The sequence below is a fragment of the Cyprinodon tularosa genome, unplaced genomic scaffold, assembly GCF_016077235.1.
Source record: "Cyprinodon tularosa strain WSP-4 unplaced genomic scaffold, ASM1607723v1 ctg15, whole genome shotgun sequence".
In the NCBI taxonomy this organism is placed as follows: Eukaryota; Metazoa; Chordata; class Actinopteri; order Cyprinodontiformes; family Cyprinodontidae; genus Cyprinodon; species Cyprinodon tularosa.
This window is the reverse complement of record NW_024038331.1, coordinates 1,023,946-1,042,834: the sequence shown is the minus strand read 5'-3', so window position 1 is coordinate 1,042,834 and position 18,889 is coordinate 1,023,946. Positions and strand designations below refer to the sequence as shown.

At 36.9% G+C, this 18,889-nt stretch overlaps 1 protein-coding gene across 5 annotated transcripts in view; it reads right to left on the bottom strand.

The window, feature by feature from the left end:
• Window positions 1-512: 512 nt before the first annotated feature.
• Window positions 513-18,889, bottom strand: part of cgnb (cingulin b) — a 28,732-nt gene continuing 10,355 nt past the window's right edge. For 3 of the 5 annotated variants that reach the window (XM_038279309.1, XM_038279311.1, XM_038279310.1), the window contains exons 4-21: window positions 18,770-18,839; window positions 13,264-13,361; window positions 12,691-12,823; window positions 12,397-12,609; window positions 10,815-10,963; window positions 10,089-10,115; window positions 7,708-7,828; window positions 7,261-7,473; window positions 6,985-7,083; window positions 5,782-6,042; window positions 5,526-5,696; window positions 4,676-4,837; window positions 4,417-4,506; window positions 4,230-4,313; window positions 4,019-4,137; window positions 2,388-2,496; window positions 833-996; window positions 513-685 (exon numbers count right to left, since the gene is read on the bottom strand). In XM_038279309.1, the coding sequence (XP_038135237.1) occupies window positions 583-685; window positions 833-996; window positions 2,388-2,496; window positions 4,019-4,137; window positions 4,230-4,313; window positions 4,417-4,506; window positions 4,676-4,837; window positions 5,526-5,696; window positions 5,782-6,042; window positions 6,985-7,083; window positions 7,261-7,473; window positions 7,708-7,828; window positions 10,089-10,115; window positions 10,815-10,963; window positions 12,397-12,609; window positions 12,691-12,823; window positions 13,264-13,361; window positions 18,770-18,839 (2,386 nt within the window). In that variant the 3' untranslated portion in view covers window positions 513-582. The other 2 variants (XM_038279312.1, XM_038279313.1) reach the window with 2 other exon arrangements.

Genomic DNA, 18,889 nt, shown 5'->3' with positions numbered 1-18,889 from the left:
TGTAGTGGCGACTGTATTGAAATTTCTAAATATTTATGTGGTCCAATGTGATTTAAATTGATACATGGAGATGTTAATAAGCTAATGCACATCTATCTGATTGTCTTTAGAGGCAACACCTCGGTAAAAATATAGGCTCAGATTAAAGGCCCCAAACTGTCAGTCAAAAAAAAAAAAAAGATAAAAGTTCACTTTTAACACACAGGAGTGCTGCTGCAACAGAAGAAAATAAGTTATTATGCAGGAGGTTACACTCATACATAAAAGATAGAGGTCTGTTTTTGGTTGAGAATTAAAGTCTGACCCCAAATGAATAATCATGCTACAGTAATTTGCTGCCAATGGAACAATAACAACAAACACATAACAGAGACGCCCTTTTTAAAATCATGCTGGGAATCTTTACAAACCAGGAATGACATTTCAGAAAGGAATCACAGCTGTGTTCAGGTTTGGAAGAGTTGATCATGTAAGATCTTCACAGGTGAGCCGTCGTTAACAGGAGACCTTTGTTTTCCCTCCTGCTTCTTTTTCTTTTCTAGCAAGTGTTTTTTTTTTTTTTTTTTGAGGATTTTTTCTGGCTCAGGATGGAGGGGTCTTCCCGCTGTCATAGAAGCCGTCCTCCTCGTCGGAGCTCAATGTAGTTGAGCTCAGGATTGTCCGATTAATCTGCTGCGCCTTACGCCTGCAAAAAAAAATAAAATAAATAACACATCAATCAACACAAATTCCTTCCTCTCAGAGATTCAGCTTGTTACAGAGGTGCCATCTAGTGTAGACTCCCTCAGCAGTTGAAAGTGCTTAAAAACTTTGCAATACAACCAAGCCATACTTCAGGTCATTCTCCAGTGCTGTGCATTTGGCCTGCAGAGCTTCCTGGAGTTCCTGCTGCTCCTCCAGGTCTCTGAGGACCTTCCGACGGACTCCCTCCAAGCGCTCCACCTCCACCTCGCTCTCATCCAGCTGTCGCTTCAGGGCCTTAACACGGAGGGTCAGCTGGGAGGGGAGAGAGGGAGAGGAAGGGGGTTAAAGGGGAACAGAGGAGGTTAAAGGATGGTTGAAGAAGACATAAACACTAGGCAGGGGGCTAAAGGGTCAGTGGGTTGGGACTGATAAGGGTGAAGCTGTGGCTTTCTAGCAGCAGAATTATGGAAGAACATGAAGGGTCAAGGGTCATTCAGGTAACTGAGGAAGGTTGGATTTGGGTTAGGAGGAGAATACATTAGTCATTATTAAGTGAATTATTTCTTTAAAATTCCGCTAATAAAAAGCTTTTTTTTCAGGAATACCAACTCTTCTCGTTTAGGACCTGACCAGAATAACAACAGAAAGAAATCTTTTTGAGATATAATTCATTTGCTCTCCAGGAATCAAGTTAGAAAAGCCTAACTAAGTTTTATTCCGGTTGTTTTTTTTATTAACAGAACAATCCTTCATTTTCCCAGAGTACAGGTAGGTGTCTTCAGGTGTATTAGCAGTAAGGATGAAAAAGGTTAACATTAGAAGAATACCTTAGATTATAAAAATGCAACAGTAAGATTATTAAATTAACTAAGTGTGCAACTGGTTTAAAAGCCGACTTTGTTGGGAGCAGTGATAAATTTAACAGCTGCGGGGAGGAAGGATCTGTGATAGCGCTCTTTACTGGATCAACGGTGCAGGGGTCTTTCACTGATGGAGCCGTATGGGTGACACAAAAGTCTTATCTTTGTGATACAATACAATTATGTGAACTGATAAACTACTAAAGCCTTTGCATAGTGAATGTTGGAGAGGCTAACAGTCATCACCTTATGATTATTAAGAAATAAATAAAAAAAACAACCCTCCAACCACTTTGACTCAATAATTAATGTGTATAGAGCGTTGGACTTGTCAGTCTGAGGTGATGAGGTTATTATAAAAAAAAGGAAGAAGAAAAGAGATTTCAGCAAAGGAAATGGCTTAAGGTGTAACATAACCAATACGAAAGGAAAAAAATGTGCTTCATTTATTTACGGGATTTTAAATGTCAGCATTCATGAGAAGGCAAGATAAAACAGCTTAATATAAATTAATCAATAAAAAATTATTGTAGACAATTTTGACGAACAACAATAGATGAATCAACCAAATACACAAAAAGAGACTAGTCAACATCAACCAAACCAAACACCAATGTTCAAACTAACTAAATTCACCTGAACATAAATAAAAAAAAAAAATACTCCAGAAATAAACCTATCGGCATATACAGCCAGAGAAATTACATTGATTAATGTAAATTGTCTGAAATATCAAATTGAAATAGTTATATAAAGATTTTAATATCTATTATATTATATATCTAATATTTACTCATGAAAAATTGGATTGAATTTGTATTTTAAGTAGAAATGCACATTTACCTGATCCCTCTGCTCAATATGTTGGCTTCTCTCCTGGTCTAATGTGGCATTCAGTTCCTTCAGTTTTCTCTCCATTCGTCTCTGGGACCCCTGGATACTCGTCTTCTCCCTATAAACAGGAGATCAGCAAATGACTCAAGTCCCAAATGGAGTTTGGACCCAACAATGTGGTTTTCTAAAGGACTTTTGGCAGCACTGAATGTTCCTTCTTTTGGTGATAATCTGGGGTGCATAAAACCACATAAAGTTTTGTTGTAATGTTTCCAATTTAAAGGATTTCTTAAAAAAAAAAAAAAAAAGATTATTTAAAAACCAGTAATGCAATTTTTTTTTTAGCACATTTCTTTGAAGATTACCATTAATTGTTTCCCAGTCTAAATATCAAACCAGATTAATTGTGTGTATGACTGCTTTCATCAAATCTGTTTGGGGAAATGAGGGATGTTAAATAGAGCCTTTTATGCTGATTAGGTGAAGTTAAAGTTTGGTTTTAGCCAATCATGGTAACAAATTAAATAGCAGCATGAGAACCACAACAAATATGTTTTTACACTCTTGCCGTTCCTCTTTCAAAGATGAAAGACAGACGAAACATGACTATTTTGATTCAACTGTGGGCTCAGCAGCTCTTGCTTTAGTCATAGCTATAAGCCCCACCTTAAATCATGATACTGCCACGTGATTGGCCGACCCGTTTTGTGTCTAAATGATTTAAGCTGGAAGGTGTGTTTGAAATTCAGTTTGAAGCAAAGTCAACTCTGGTAGCGCACATTTTTAGATATTATGTTACTGAGCAAGTTAAAATAATTACTACGCCAAAATGTTTCAGCTCACAGAACAAATGTTGATATCACACAAAGAAAGTAAACATAAACATCCGTTTTTAAAGAAGGATTCCATAAAGAGGGGGGAAATTATCCTTATGTGAAAATTCAATGAACTACTTATTTTTTTGCATCTTGTATGTAACTTGTCTCATGATAAAGAAATCTTACTTTCTGGAGCATTGGTGAAGGCTTCGTAAAATAGAGCAGTCACCGTCTGCCTTAGAAACTACAATAGCAATTATTTAAATATATTATTTTTTTCCCCACATTTGTCTGAGTTCTTCTTTAATCTGCCATCTTTAAACATCTAACCAGCTCATGTTCTGAATGAAGAGGGAAATCATTAAATGCTTTGAGGGATTTTCCTTTGATGTCGTTACAGTAAACCTCACTGCCATCTACTGGCACGACAATGACATTACAGTTCTTTTAAAATATTTTCTTAACCCTTTAAAAAACCAAAAAATACAATGACAATGACATTCAGGACCATCAGGTATTGTCATGATGTATGTTTGTTTTGTACAGTTAGATATTTTTGTGAGTCAAAGTCAATCAAATAAATTATCTAAACCAAAGATGATCACTTAATTGCACCATTTACTGATTTGACAAAAGGTAAACAAACAGAAATAGGGAATTTATTGGACATTAATATTCCCTTATAAATTATTTACAGTTTTTCTTCATTAATACATAAAACAGGTATATCTATTGAAGAGGTACTATAATGTTACTTAGAGTTGGATGATATGCAGATGAGTAGTATTGTTTTTGACCTGTTATGAGTCGTCTAGGTTGTACCTTTCTTCACTGCGGAGTCTCTCCTCCAGCTCCTGGATTTTGCTTTCCAGCAGGGTGATTCCAGCTGTGGGTCGGGTCTGTCCCTCCATGTCTGCCAGGCGGGACTTTAGCTCTTTTGCCTGTGAGGAGAACAGCAACATAATAATAATAGTAATAAAAAAAAACTGGGGTATAAAAAGTGGTATTCATCTCTGGGGTGATCTGAGCATACCTGTCTTTCCAGGGCACTCTTGTCCATTTCCAGGTCATGTCTCTCTGAACGCTCCTGCATAAGCTCAGAACGAAGCTGATCCACCTGAGCAGAAGGAAATGTCAAACAATCAATGACGTGTTGATAGAATACTCAGGCCTTCCTGTCTACTGCTTATTTGCATGTGTATTCAAATATCAAGCTGCACCTGATCTCTGCTTCTGGTTATGCGATCATTCAGCAGCTCCACGCTGCTCTTCTCTTCATCCAACTCGATCTCCAGAGTCTTGATTTTATCCTTTGAACAAGTTCAAAAAATTAGGGCCAGTCTATACTTTGTCTCACTCACATCTCTCCACTATTATTAGTTGTGAACACCTGTTTATCCTCAGATGGACATACCCCTGATTTACTCTCATCTAAGTTTAGACTCCACCTGTCATGACCTTTGACCACAGAAGTCTCACCTCCAGGCCCCGGATCTCCCGGCTTCGGTCTGAGTGGGAGTTCTTCTCAGATTCCAGCTCCTTCTCCAAGTGTTTCAGTCGGTTGTTCAGGAGATCTCTCTCCAGCTGAGCGCTGTCTCTCTCCTCATTGCATGTTAACAGCTCCTTCTTAAGACGAGAAATCTGTAAAGGCAAAACAAGATCTAATTAGTAAAATCTGACAGGAATCTCATCTGCTATTATTTCAGAAATCGGCATTTGTTCTTCTAAGGACATAATAAAATCACTGGAAGGCTGCCTTAAGTGGAGATTGAACTCATGACCAATGGGTCCAAAGAACCAGATCCTTTAACCCCTGTTTATCCCAACCTTTTTTCTGCTTTTGTTTTTTTAATTAATTTATTTTTACAACCTGTGTAGAAACACAACAACAGGACAGCAGAACAACAGGGGAAACCATCACAGACCCCTGCACGGTCCGCAAATAAAACACTGAGACACATAAGATACTTTGGTGGCGAAGCCTAAAAGTATAACGGACTTATGGTAAATTTGTATTCCTGCACAAAAAATTAGTCTCTGATTGGCTAAATATGAGCTGGTCTGCTCAGTGCTCAGATATGTGGTGAGTTAAGAAGGATGCCATGCAGAGGTAATAATATCCTCCAACAACTAAAGTATTTTGGGAAAATATCTTCTTGCATCAACTGCATTAAATTTAATTTCTGCTTTTATAGAAATGTTAACTACCATATTGTTTATACATTTAAATAAAGGTTTAAAACAAACCATGGAAAAAACAACCCCAGGATTTTAATTATGATCTGACAATATGTTTGCCAGGTTTTAGAGGTCCAATGTTGTTCCTGACCTCTTCTTGCTGGGTCTTAAGGTTGGTCTGAGCCCTCTGGAGCTCAGCCAGCCTGTCCTTGCTGTTACGCTGCGCCTCCAGCAGGTCTTTCCTGGATCGCTCCCTGAATTCATCCAGCTGTGTCTGCAGGCTGGCCACCGACTGACGAGAGTCTCCCATCATCAGCTCCATCTGAGAGCAGGAGGAGCGGAAATGAAGGTGCTGATAGCTTCAAAAGGCATTTCGTCCTTGGTTTAACCCCTCCCCATACACCAACCTCCTTGTTGATCTTCTCCAGAGCTCGGTCCAACAGCCGCTTCTGCTCTTCCAGGTCGCTTTTCCCCCGTTTCAGCGCATCCCTCTCCAGGTCTCGTTCCTCCAGCCGGCGGGTGAGGTCATCCCGCTCTTTGCTCAGGCGGCTGGCGCCCCTTTTGGCCTCCTCCAGCTGAGACTTGAGGGAGCGGTTCTCATCTTCCAGAGCTTCCAGCTCCTCTTCAGCGTCTGAACTACGCGGCATGCTCGACTGAAGCCTTGTTTGCTGAAAAAAAAAAAAGAAAATAAAAAGAAATTGGATTTAATTGCACTTTAGGAAATAAAACCAAACCAACCAAACATTATTTACTGCAGTTTTTATATATAGATGCAGAGGTTTAAAGTTAAAAAAAAAAAGTTACTAACAGCTTCAAGCAACAATGGCATACAAAGTTAGGCATTTAATTTAAACCTGTTTGTTTTATCAAATAGAAACAACCAACTCAATGTTTTTATGGCTTTTTATGTGGTAGATTAACACAGTAATGCAGAACCATCCCTGCATTTCTATGCTACTTTAATCCCTGCAGGGTCATTAGGGTCTTACTATTTTGGCAGGAAAAGAACAAAATGATTCAGCCGCATTTAATAAAATGGTATTCAGGTTTTAAACTGGTGGCATCAGAGTCCAGACCTAAATCCAGTTTAAAAACTGTGCTAACTCTAAACTTTCTACACTCTCCATCCCGATGCGATGCAGCTTGAGAAGTTTAAAAAGAATGTTTGTTTTGTAAATTTATTAAGGCCAGATGCATTTAGCCAACTTCTTTCTAAATAGTGAAAACCTTTAATTCTTTTCCTTCATAACCATTTTAAATCAAATAAAACCCCAAAAGAAAAATTTTGCTTGCAATGTGATGATTAATTAAAAGGTTCAAGTGGATTAAGCACTTTTGCAAAGCTCCATACAACCAAATGTATGTTATCTTACACTGAGACGTCTGCAGACGTTTCCCGGCAGAAATGTCAGAATTAAGGCAAATGTTGAGCAAATGCAATATTTTTCTTGCTATGATCAGACAATGACACACAGATTAGTTTTCTCTGGATCTTCCTGGTGTTTGTACGCCGAAGATAGAGCCTGTGTAGGAGGACCTTTTTGTTCCCTAAGTATTTGTGTTTAAAGAATTTTCCTTTAATCTCTTTTTGTTTCTTGGCAGTGTAGTACCATGCGGGCCAGCTTCTCTTTGAGGCGAGTGTTTTCCTGCTGCAGCTCCTCGTTGGCGCCGCCATCCACCACAGTCTTTCCAGCAGACGTAACAGACGCCTGCAGAGAGCAATAAAAAAAAAAAGTGAGAAAGAGAAGCTAAGCTGCAGCTTTTTGTACGTTTTTGGCACTTCTTTCTTTTCTGCTTTTCACAACAACAAAATAGTCTTTTTTTACATCCTTAAAGTGCTATCATCAGCCTTGTTTCTTTTCCAATGAAATAAGATGATGCATCACCTCCTTCGCCCTCTCAAGGGCCTTTTCCAGCTCAGCCTTGTCTCTGTGAAATTGCTCCTTCAGTTTGCTAATCTCAGACAGAAACTCTGCCTCCTTCTCGCCGCTCGCCTTCTTCAGGGCTTCAAGTGCCTTGGTTTTCTCCTCTATCTCACCCTTTTGTCTGTCCAGATCTGCACGGGTTCGCTTCAGATCATCATGACAACGCTGTAGCTCCTTGGGATAAGTAATCAGAGACAAATAATGTTGGTAAAGTGGAAGGAGCAGAGGTGCTAGAAAATGTGTTCCACATAAATCTTTGTGCATAAAAAAAAGAAAAAGAGGAAAAGCTCTGTTGAGCTGATGGCAGATTTGAAAAAGGATATAGCTATGTTTAAAATAACATACAGAGACAAGTTCAATCGCATAATGAGAGAAATCCTTTATCTTCATGGCTGCTGTCTCAATTACCTCTTTTAAAGAATTGGTATCTTCAGATGAAGGTTTTTCCTTCTTCGTGGAAACCAAAGAATCCTGAAGTTCCTTCAGGGAGCACTCAACCTTCTCCTTCTCCAAAAGAGACTTTTTTAGTCTGTGGACAGAAGGTGACATGGTTTTATATAACCCTGCATCTCTTAAAACTACTAGTAGCATTTATTAAACCACATTGTAATTATATTAATCAGCCTAAACATTGAACCACTGTGATTTGAAGCAAGAAAGAGTCACAATAAGATACACAGAGGGCTTTTTTGAAATGTACATAATTGAAAATATTTCACTTGAAATACAGAAAAGGTTGTAAGGGAAACATCCTGTTTGAAAAACTAAACACAGCCTTGCTGCTTCCTTTATTAAAAGACAAATGGAAGTCAGGTGTTGGTAGTTGAACGTACCTAATGAACTGATCCTAATTACTTTAACTGCCTTTATAAATGCAGTAATTTAGTCAGTTTGCTGCTTTGAAGTGTAAAGAGATTTTTTAGCACAATTCAAAGAAGGAGAGAAGTAGGAAGCGACCGTGGAAGAGCAATGGCTGCTACTCATCCATGTGAGAGAGATTAAATGGTTGTTTCCAATCATAGTTAAGTCTGTCTAGTAGCTACAGGTGGATACTCAGATACTTGGAGGTAACTCTAGAGATCTTCCTTATACTGTCCAGCCTTATTCAGCACGTTAAATATATAGGTTCTTGAGGCTGTCTTTGAAAAAGACTGAAAAAATAAGCGTTGCTAGGTAGAGTTGTCAAGGGAAACCTTTGACCTTCTAATAAAATACTGCAAAACAATTCACACATGCAAACTAGAGTCTGAATTAATGGAATAAGTTTGGAAGAATTTCCTGTTAAAATCATTTTTGTGTTGTTAAATCACACAAAAAAAACAAATTTAATTTTTTTTTTTTATTAGATATTTTCATCATCTATTATGCATAAATGTATTTAAGGTTAATTAATGTTAAATCAAAAAGGGAAAGAAAAGTGTAGTGATTGGTCAAGAGTACAACCTCTTTGTAAATCAACAAAGTTGAGTTGAATGCAGAATCCTCTCTAATCAATAAAATGATTTGTTTTTTATCCATATCAGCCTGCTGTTAGTAAAGTTTGATCTATTGATCAACATGGCACAGCACTCTACACACTTACTGATAACCTGACATCTCTTTTTTTTTTTAAAGCTGCAGTAGTAATTCATTTTACAATCTTAAACTGCAAATCTTTAGAAAGTCCAAACTTCATAATGCAACTAGAATTTTGACTGAAGCCTTTTTTTTGTTTGTTTATTCTTGTGAAGATTATCAGTAGTCCTGGACATGGTAAACCAATTCTTAAACTTTTTTGTAGAACCTTAATTGTTTTTGTTTTTTTTAAGTTGATCAACATTTGTTAAAATTTGAATACGTGTTAATAGTATTTAACATTTCTCTTAGCTATAATAAAGTTAGAACTCTTCAAAAAAGGCCATACAAGAGAAAATGGTGTTCAATAAAAGGTGATAAGTGTTGATCTTCATGAGTAATCAGCTGGCAATAAGAAAAAAAAGCTTTTCTGTCTTCCCATTTTAAATTTTAATTTGCAGTTTTACTTGACTATAAAATTAAACTTTTTCCATAGGGTAATGTTTAACTTGTTGTTGCTGTTGCTCACTGTTCCTTTGGCCCGAACTGAACTGGGAAAGAAAGCTTCTAGCTATGCAGCTCCTTCTGAGTGGAATATTTTACAAAGAAACTGGAAGTTGTGAGTTTTTATCTTAAAATGCTTTTAAGTTGAAAGCGAAAGAATTTGAAGCAGCCACAATGATTTGTAATTGTTTTACTTGATATGTTTTTTATTTTTTTATGTACCTGTCATTTAATTTTAATGTATCTATGTTTAATGTATCTTATGTAACTTTGCTGCCTCTTGGCCAGGACTCCCTTGAAAAAGAGGTTTTAATCTAAATGGGATTTTTCCCCCTGCTTAAATAAAGGTTAAATAAAAATAAAACACTTTTTTATTATCATATGATGAAAGTGACATAGAATCCACTCTTAGGTAGAGTAAAGGATCTACAATGTCATGGGCCAGATTCTCTAAGAAAGTAGAATTCAGTGAAAAGAGGACTGGTCTTTATACATAGTAAAAAGCAGGCCAAAAAACAAGGAAGCATTTTTTTTTTGACGAGATATTTTAAAAAACCTGTGCTTTGTTTTTGTTTTTCTCAGCATTTTCAAAATCATTTTACTTATTTTAATCAGGTTATGAAGTGTGGAGGGTGCTTATAACCCCATTTTCAAGGGATAAATCTCAGGTTCTCATCAAAACCGCACTAAATCTACTCAAACCAAAGCAGTAGAGCAGTTTTTTTTCTCACGTTTGGCTGCTGGACTGTTCTCCATTCCTGCTAAATCAAAAATGCAGTCAGATAGCTTAAACACAACAACAACAAAGAAAACTTCTTGATGAATATCATTTAAAAAGACCTGACAAAATATAGTTTTTAACGTATGATTCAAGAGGCTGAAATTGTTCTTACCAAATAAATCTTATACAGTCAGTTTTTTTCTAATCATTGCAATGGGAACTTAAAATCAAGTTGCATTTATAAAACACCTTTTATTTTTAAGATGTTGTAAATATATATATATATTCCAGGATTGCACTGGAAAAAATAGAAATCTAGATAAGTCATTATTTCTTAAAATAAGTGCATTTGTTCTTGGATTGTGGAGGTAAAAGAGATGTTTTGTCAATGGAACAAGACAATTTACATTTAAAATAAGAAAACACAATTGCATTGTCTTATTTCAAGTGCATGTTATCTAATTATCTTATTTTTAGAGTAAAAATACTCATTCCATTGGCAAACTATCTCATTTACCTACTGAAATTAAGGGTAAATACACGTAATTTAAGACATTTTTACTCATTTCTAGATCGTTTTTCCAGTGTAGGACATCTGAGCCAGATTTCTGCTGGAATATATCTGTGAAACGCTCCAAACTAAATTTGGAATCGGCCGATCTTCACACAGTAAAAAAAGATGAAATATTTCTGCAATTCACTGATGAGGAATTTTATTTGATTTAGAGACACTAACTCGTCTCTGGTGTTGTTTAGCTTCTGCGCGGTGGACTCAAGCTCTGTTCTCAACCGCTCCTCCTGATCTCTGCTGCTCTCCAGCTCCTCTTCCAGCGCCAACAGGGAAGCATTCACTTTCTCACGCTCCTCCTCGATCAGCTCCTGTGACTGATCACACAAAAAAAACCATATATGCATAAAAAAAATCCTGTCAGGAGGCAGCTGATATTGGAACATGTAGAGTTGCTATATTAGTATGCATTTTAAATGAGTTACACAGTGAGAATAACATAAATTAACAAATATGATGTGCAATCCTTTATACTGCTTCCAGCAAATAAATCAGCTCATCAACAAATAAATAAATAAATAAATAAAAGAAGGTTTCTTGCAGTCAGGGTGTAGTTTTTATTCATTGTTCTCTGGTTGCTTTTTTTGACACATCTGTTACTGCTTCTAGGATCTCAATATTAATCTATTCCACATTCTCCCCTCCATACCTCAAACTGCAGTTCTCCAAAAATACCCCAACGATAGAAGACAGAACTTTCTTTAAAAGAGAAAAGTTTTCTTGCAATGAAAACTTGCAAAGTTTCCTTTTCCTAAAACTCTGCTCTGACCTCAAGACACCCACTTATTTCGGGGTTTGAATGTTGAGCGTGAACTGATGCATTAAAAAGAATGACAAGGAAAAAGTCTGGAGTTATAACGAGGCCAGATGCAACATCAAAGCCAAAGCTAATATGCCCTTAATAAGTCATGCAGACTGTCAGGAACTTCCTGACAGTTGTCTCACACCATTGCACCTGTGCAAAAATTAGATCTGAAACACTTTAACACTGACACACGCTGATGTGAACGCAGATCAAAATCAGTGAATTATTAAATGCTATTGTGCAGCTGAAGCTTTAAAGACAGAATTTACTATTTTTAACCACAAATTTAGGACAGATATCTTATTTCTATGCTCTTATATAGTAAAATAATCCTATCTGATTTCATTTTATTTTTAGCTCACTGCCTAAAAAACTTGAAAAAAAAAAATCAGACTGATGTAGAACCAAGAAATTTTTTTTTTTGTTTTATTTCCTGCTTGAACACTGGAACGCTGCGATGCAGACTATAGGTATTATATTTTAGCCTCTGGTCTAATTTTCCTTTTCATCAACTGAATCCCACCAGACCCTTGAAGATATATAGCACCTAGAAGTTAAGAGCAGAAGTTGTGTAAATGATGTGTTGCAACTCCTAAAGTTCTGCATTAATTTTTTTCTTTGTGCCGGAGGGTTTTATATTCTAAAGAAAATGGTACAATCAATGAAAGGGTGTATCTGCAGCAAAGCTAAGGTAGACGGCACCGTGATCCTAACAGGCTTCTCCACCAGCTTGCTTTCTGATTCTCATTTTCTTCTGCTGTAAACATGTAACAGCAAGGTAAGCTAAATGATCTCCATTCACAATTTCACCACTGCTCCTTCCTTAGATCACTTTTGAAAGATGTTAACCACCACAGATGCTCACTAAAGCTCTAGTTTCAGTAATGCTTTGATCCGGTCACAGTTTTCCACTCTTTAATCTAGCTTAAGTTGTCTGACAATCACCTGTGTGAACTCCTCCATGTTTTTTCGAAGGTTCGACATGTCCTGGCTGAACTGCTCCCTTAGAGCCTCCATCTCTCTGTCGTGGCACTCCACCTCCTCCTTCAGCGCCCCCTTCAGGGCCGTCAGCTCCCGCTCTCGTTGGTGGAGCACCTCCTCTTGGCGCTGGTATAACATGGTGGCTTCAGCCAGCTGAGTCTGCAGGTTTATCACATCCTACAGAGAGAAAGACTTCAGATAAATATCGTTTGGATAGAAGTATTATTTTGAGTTAGCTGCAGTGTTGGTTGTGCGTACCGACTGAAATGAGTCTGACTGGGGTAGGTTCTCTGAAACCCTCCTCAGCTCCTCCTGTAGCTGAGCCAACTGATCTTCCTGGAGGCGCAGACGGGTTTCTGCCACCTCTCTGGCCATTTGCTCTGCAGTAAGTCTGCACATAAAAAAATAAAAACATGAAAAACACTGCATTGCAGAAAAAAACGTCTGAAAAGAGAAGAGAATGGTTCCTTATGGTCTGAAATGGTCCGACTAGACCTGCCATCAAAAAACTCATCTTAGCCCGTTGCATGATGCTACCACTGCCGTGCTTTCCATTACACTCTTCTTGTTCATGCAAAAAAATTTTCTTTTCAGTTTGAGCTTCTAATACATTATGAGTGTGATGTATGAGAGTTGATTTGTATTGTTTGATTATTTAACCATAAATAGTGGCCTTTCTAAATTTAAGATGTGTTCCAATACCTTGATCATTGCATAAATATCCTTTAATTCCCCCCAAAAGATGACTAAGACACCAACATTCTTATAATAATAAGGGCTGTAGAAGAGGATCAACTTCACTGGAACCATAAGAAAAAGTTGAGCCCTTACTCATCCTGCGCCTGCTCCAGTTCCTTCTTGTAACGTTCGAGTTGCTTCTGAAGCTCCTCAAGTTTCTCCTTTTTGATGCCTCCATCGGATCCTCCCCTCTGCACAAAATATTTATAAAAAGAAAATAAGAAAGAGGTTCAGAGTGAGAAACGGAAAAAGGAGCCCAAGGACAGTGAGGCGGAGTAAACATATTCCAACAGAGGGCTAGTGTCGACCTTGCAAACACATTGTAGGCTTTGAACTTTTTTTAACTTTTAAAAATAATAATAAAACCTTGCTTTTATTCTTGCCCCAGTTTTTCTGAGTCAAAAAAACATCTTTGGGAAAGAAAGCCCTGCCAGGGAGCTCAGAATCATAAAATAAAAGCAAAAAAAAAAGAAAAATGCACCACTACTCTGACAGCAGAGCCAGAGAAGAAGCTTAGTTCACCGCCCACCTCGCCCCGTTGTTATGAGGAAGGCTCGCTCTCAGAGAAAAGGCGCCATAAGCTCAGCCTGCCCGTAAAACCTCTGTCTTTATCCACCTACACAGTCATTACAACGAAGCGCACACAGAAGAAGACAAGATAAGCCAAGTGAAGCTTGCAGATGTTTCTGTTCTTCTGATTTCCATGGCTGTTTTGTGCTCATCATGGTAGAATAATAAATAGATAGATTTCACACCAATTTATTTTACTTTCTTCTCGTCCCCTAAAGGACAGTTTGTAGATAATCCTCTTCTGGGATATTTTAGTTCCTCTCTGAGGAGAGAGATAATTAACAGAAGATAACATAAGAGGGAACAAGTTTGAGTCGTTTGTATAAATTGCATCAGCTAAAGTCTCATGTGGATCACACAAATTATAGAAACAGATTTCTGCTAGGCTAAACAGAGCCCTAGTTAAATAGAAATAAAGATTAAAGCTGATTTTTTTTTTTTTATCTCTGAAACAGTAGTTTTGTTTTTGTTATCTAAAGGGAAAATACATATGTGTGAAGACATAAAAACAGAAAACGTCCTTATAATGAGGACAGAGGTTTGTTCAGTGTAGTTTAGGGTGACTGAAATGTTCAATAATGTAATGATGATGGCAAAATGTTTTGGGATATGGAAGAAAAACTGTCTCAATGGAATCTGCATTTTTTTTTTTATGTCGAATTTTAAATAATGATTTATTTTTTTTATATACCTTAAATTCCTTACATTGAAATTTTATCTGTTGAAAATTAAGCTAGGAAAATTCCCTTTAGTCAAGTCTCCAGTTAAGACTAACAAGCCTGAGCTACCCTGAAAGGTTTATTTATTTGTCTATTTATTTAGATCGCAATTAGCTAATGAGTCAAAGCAGTGGCTATGCTTCCTGGGGTCTTAACATTTTTACAGATATTACATCAAAGCTGAGTAACAATGAACACAATACAACTTCATATACATATAAATAACATACACACAGATACACATCATATACTATGAGCTATTCTACGTACAAAACATGACCAATCTCTGGGTATTGTGTAAGTTACAAAACATTTCAGTTACTAGTGCGCATTATGAATTACTTTATTCCATAAACGTTACAGTCACTCTAAAGTAAATATATAAAGTCTAAGCCTTTTGGAAAAGCTAACATTGCACATGTCTGAAATTAAGAATTGCGGGAGTGAGTTCCACGCCACCATCGCCCTATAACACGATGTTCTCTGAAGTTGATTTGTTTTAAAGGCAGGTAACCAAAAAGGTGAATGAGGTAACAAATTATGTGGATCAATGTTATTTGAGAAGATGAAGTAAAACTCGAGTCCAAACACGTATCTGTGACTCAATTAGTGAGACAAGTCTTCCGATCAAAGTCCACACCTCTGCTATGCTTTTATTTACATCCTAATGTTTAAAAGTAAAAAAAAAAAGGACATTAAATACCTTGAAGACCATTATTTAAAATCTTAAAGTACCTGATTTAGTTGTCAAGGTTCATTTCTATCTGCTGTTCCTGGCCAATTGATGGTAGAAAAAAACTCAAAACATCACATCTAATAAATTATCCAGTTTCAAAAACTCTAACAAAAAATATACAAATTTAAAATAAGACAACTATCCTAAATATAAAACAAAAAAATTATGCATGATTATAGATTTCATTATTATTTTTTTGTCTGATTAAACATTGCTTAACTGATTTTTTAAATCCAGATCCAGGAGACAGTTAGAAATTCCCTTCTAGATTGTTTAAGCTCATTTAAATAGCCTTCATAGTCGAAGCTTAACTGGTTGGCCCTTTATTTGCCCTCTAAACAAGACAAGGACGGATCAACAAACTCAGACTCGGATTACTCAACACACCAGTATCTGATTCAAGGTGAAACTGGGACACAAACAGGGTGAGAGATCAGTTTGACATTATTTGGCCTGTAACACCAGTGAATGATGTCAGTTTCACCACAGGAGAAGCAGACATCATTTTATTTAAGCAAATCTCGTCTTCTTTCATTGCTTATTTTTCTGTTAAGTTTAGAGTAAAAGAAATGGAAATTGTTGGTTATAAATCGTCAAAGCAATTGCTCAAATCCAGCCTGATAAACATCAGATGAGCTTTGTACCGAACTCATGAGCTGTTAAATGTTGTGTTTTAATACAAACAAGTGAAGTGGTCATGTATAGGGGGTGAGCCGCATGAAAAAAACAGTCTCAATCCAGGTTTTTATCATATAAACTATTTTTGAAAACCCAGGGATAAAAAAAAAAAGATGTTTAGTACCAGAGGACCCCTCTGAAAGAGGATCTGCCCCATCTTGCATTGTCAACCCCCCAGATGGTGCAGGGTTCTACTCTGACTCAATTATTGATGGCTCTCAACCACTGAGCCCTCATCACACAGAGCTTTCCTCTGCAGGTGCAACGTTGCCAAGAGACAGGACGGGCGAATAATTCACAAGGACCCACAGTCACAAACAGTGTCAGCCGTCTAACCAGGTATCATGCATAATCAAGAGCATGCGCTTTTTGGAAGTAAGGACACAAAGGAATAATTTTTTCATGTAGATTTATGCTAAGAGCTGTTTAAAGGAGAAGAGCAAAGTGTTCTCATAACTGTGGCACAATCTATATCAATGAGGCTTCTTGGGAACGCAAAGAAGGCAAACAGAGGAGCAGTCGGCATGCTCCTTAAATTTCACATTTTTTGGCCTGTATAAGAAGAAGCCTTGGAGACAAAGAGAATGAAACAGAAACTTCATATGCTCTAAATACAGGAGCGGCTGCCAAGCATCTGTTGGCTGAGCGGCTAGAACTGCTCCAATGAGAAGAAAGCATCCATCCCAAACACAACAGAGACCACCATGATCAGGCAAAGACCGAAAGTGCATTCAACAAACAACAGCTGGGTAACAATGTAGTCCAACATATTAAGGTATAAACAGATAGAAATCAACCATTCATTTTTTCAATTGACATCTTGCATAGTGGATCAGGTAACTGAGGCTTCTGCCACTGACTGCTGTCAAATCCTCTTTGCAATGGGATGTTTAAAAAGTAAAATCTAACACATTCATGTGTTAAAATGGTCTAGGGCTGCAAATAATGATTTTTTTGCAAATCTATTAATATGTCCATTATTATTTCAGTGAATTAATTAATAACCGGATAGCCAAAGGTTCCTTAAAGAACACTTTTTTACGAAATTAAACCAGGCTAAAGTCAAACTTTTCCATTTGAGGAGTTCTTAGTATAGAGCATATTGACCGACAAAATTTTATTTGTGTTTTTATCTTCAATGCAAAATGTTACAATGTTATACAATACATATATATATATTTTTTTTAACAATTTTAATATTCATTTCACTTAAAGCATATAATGACTTGTCTAACTGGGTCACTCTGTCAGCTAAAGGGAGGTTTAACAGTCTCTATACTCCAGTTAACGATTAATCGATTACTAAATTAGTTGACGATTATATCAATAATCAATTAATCACGATTAATTGTTTCAGCCCTAGAACGGTCTAGTCAAAGCTCGGACCTAAACCAAATTGAGAATCTGTGGCAAAACCTAAAGACTGCTGTTTACAAACACTCTCCATCTTATCTGACTGAGCTGTTTTACAAGGAAGAACGGGCAAGCATTTCCATCCCTAGATACGTGAAGCTGATAGATGTGTCGTTCCCAGAATTTGTGTCCCCTCACTGGGAGATCACACCGAGTAGGAGCTGATGGAGTTCACCCCACCTCAATTCCATTAAGGTAGTAGAAGATACAGAAAGTGTAAGTCAATATAAAACACAAATATAGATTTAAGCACTAAATATGACATAAGATAAAGTAATATACCTACTGAGTATAGCCTATAATACGTACACGTACACTCCATTTACTGTTTTATTTTTAATATATATGTTTGACAACATTTTTCAATGAGGAGAACATTTAGACAATGAGAGGATTCTTTATGGAACATGTTGAAAGGAACGAAAGGAGCTAACACTGTTGTAAGCATCCTGTTTTGAGGCAAATCCTCTCATGTTTTTTTTTTTTTAATTAATATCACTGTCAATATTCAGCTATAACATGTGAAGTAAACAATAAAATAACAAAACTCATCTTTTATAAAGATAACACATCTCAAGTTTATACTCAAGATGTGATACACAGTCTGGCAGGGAAAACTACCTTGGCATGATGGAGGCATACCTCCAAAAGACTTGCAGCTTTAAGTGCAGCCAAAGGTGCTGAATACTTTTGCATAATGCCCTTTTTAGTTTTTATTTGGAAAAAAAAATAGCATTTTCTTCTTTCTTCTTTTTGCCTTTAACATAAAATTCTAATAAAATATATTAACGTTTGTGGTTAAAATAAGTTGAAAAGTTAGAGAGCATGAAAACTAATATTTTTCTCAAGACCTCATTCTTCATTCTGATCCAAAAGCCAACAAAATTAAACAAAAAAAGAAACTCATTAGCTTGAAAGAAAACCCTAATGCAGGCCGAGCTGTTTATTCTTTTCCCCTCAAACCAAAAAACTCCAACATAGTTATCCAACATAGTTTAGTCACACGGCTTAATAAAAGCTAGGCTGCCGATCTCAGTTCTTGGTTTTATCCCCGCCACCATCAGAGCCACATCATTTTAATCTGCCTTGCAATAGGATATGCATGGTACAGGTTGAAGTAGCTCTTGAAAAAGTATCAGAGAGATTAGAGGATATAAAGATGACGGTAACCAACAGAAAAACTAAGAGATAAAAACGTGTCAACGACAAAAAAATTTATATTAAAAGAGAAAAAATAAATAAATAAACCTATCATATTCAAATTAGAAAACTGGTTTCGGTAAAAAGGATGCCCATATAAACTGCCTTAAGAGCTCCTTATCAGCTCCTACTCTTTACTTGTGATGATAAAGACAGAATCCTTTAGGTTTTAGAAACATGCAAATGACATGGTTTGTATATTGCTATTGTGGTTCTAATCACTAACAGAGTTTGTGTAGGTAAATAAAAAGACATGTAGCATTTGGTCGACCTCGGCCCTTACCTGTAATCTGTCAGGCGTCTCAGTGGGCAGGCTGGCTTTTCTTTGGAAGAAAATCTGAGCCTCATTGGAGCTGTTGAGGAACCAGGAGGGTTTTCTTTAAAATAGTGACTAAAAGTTGTT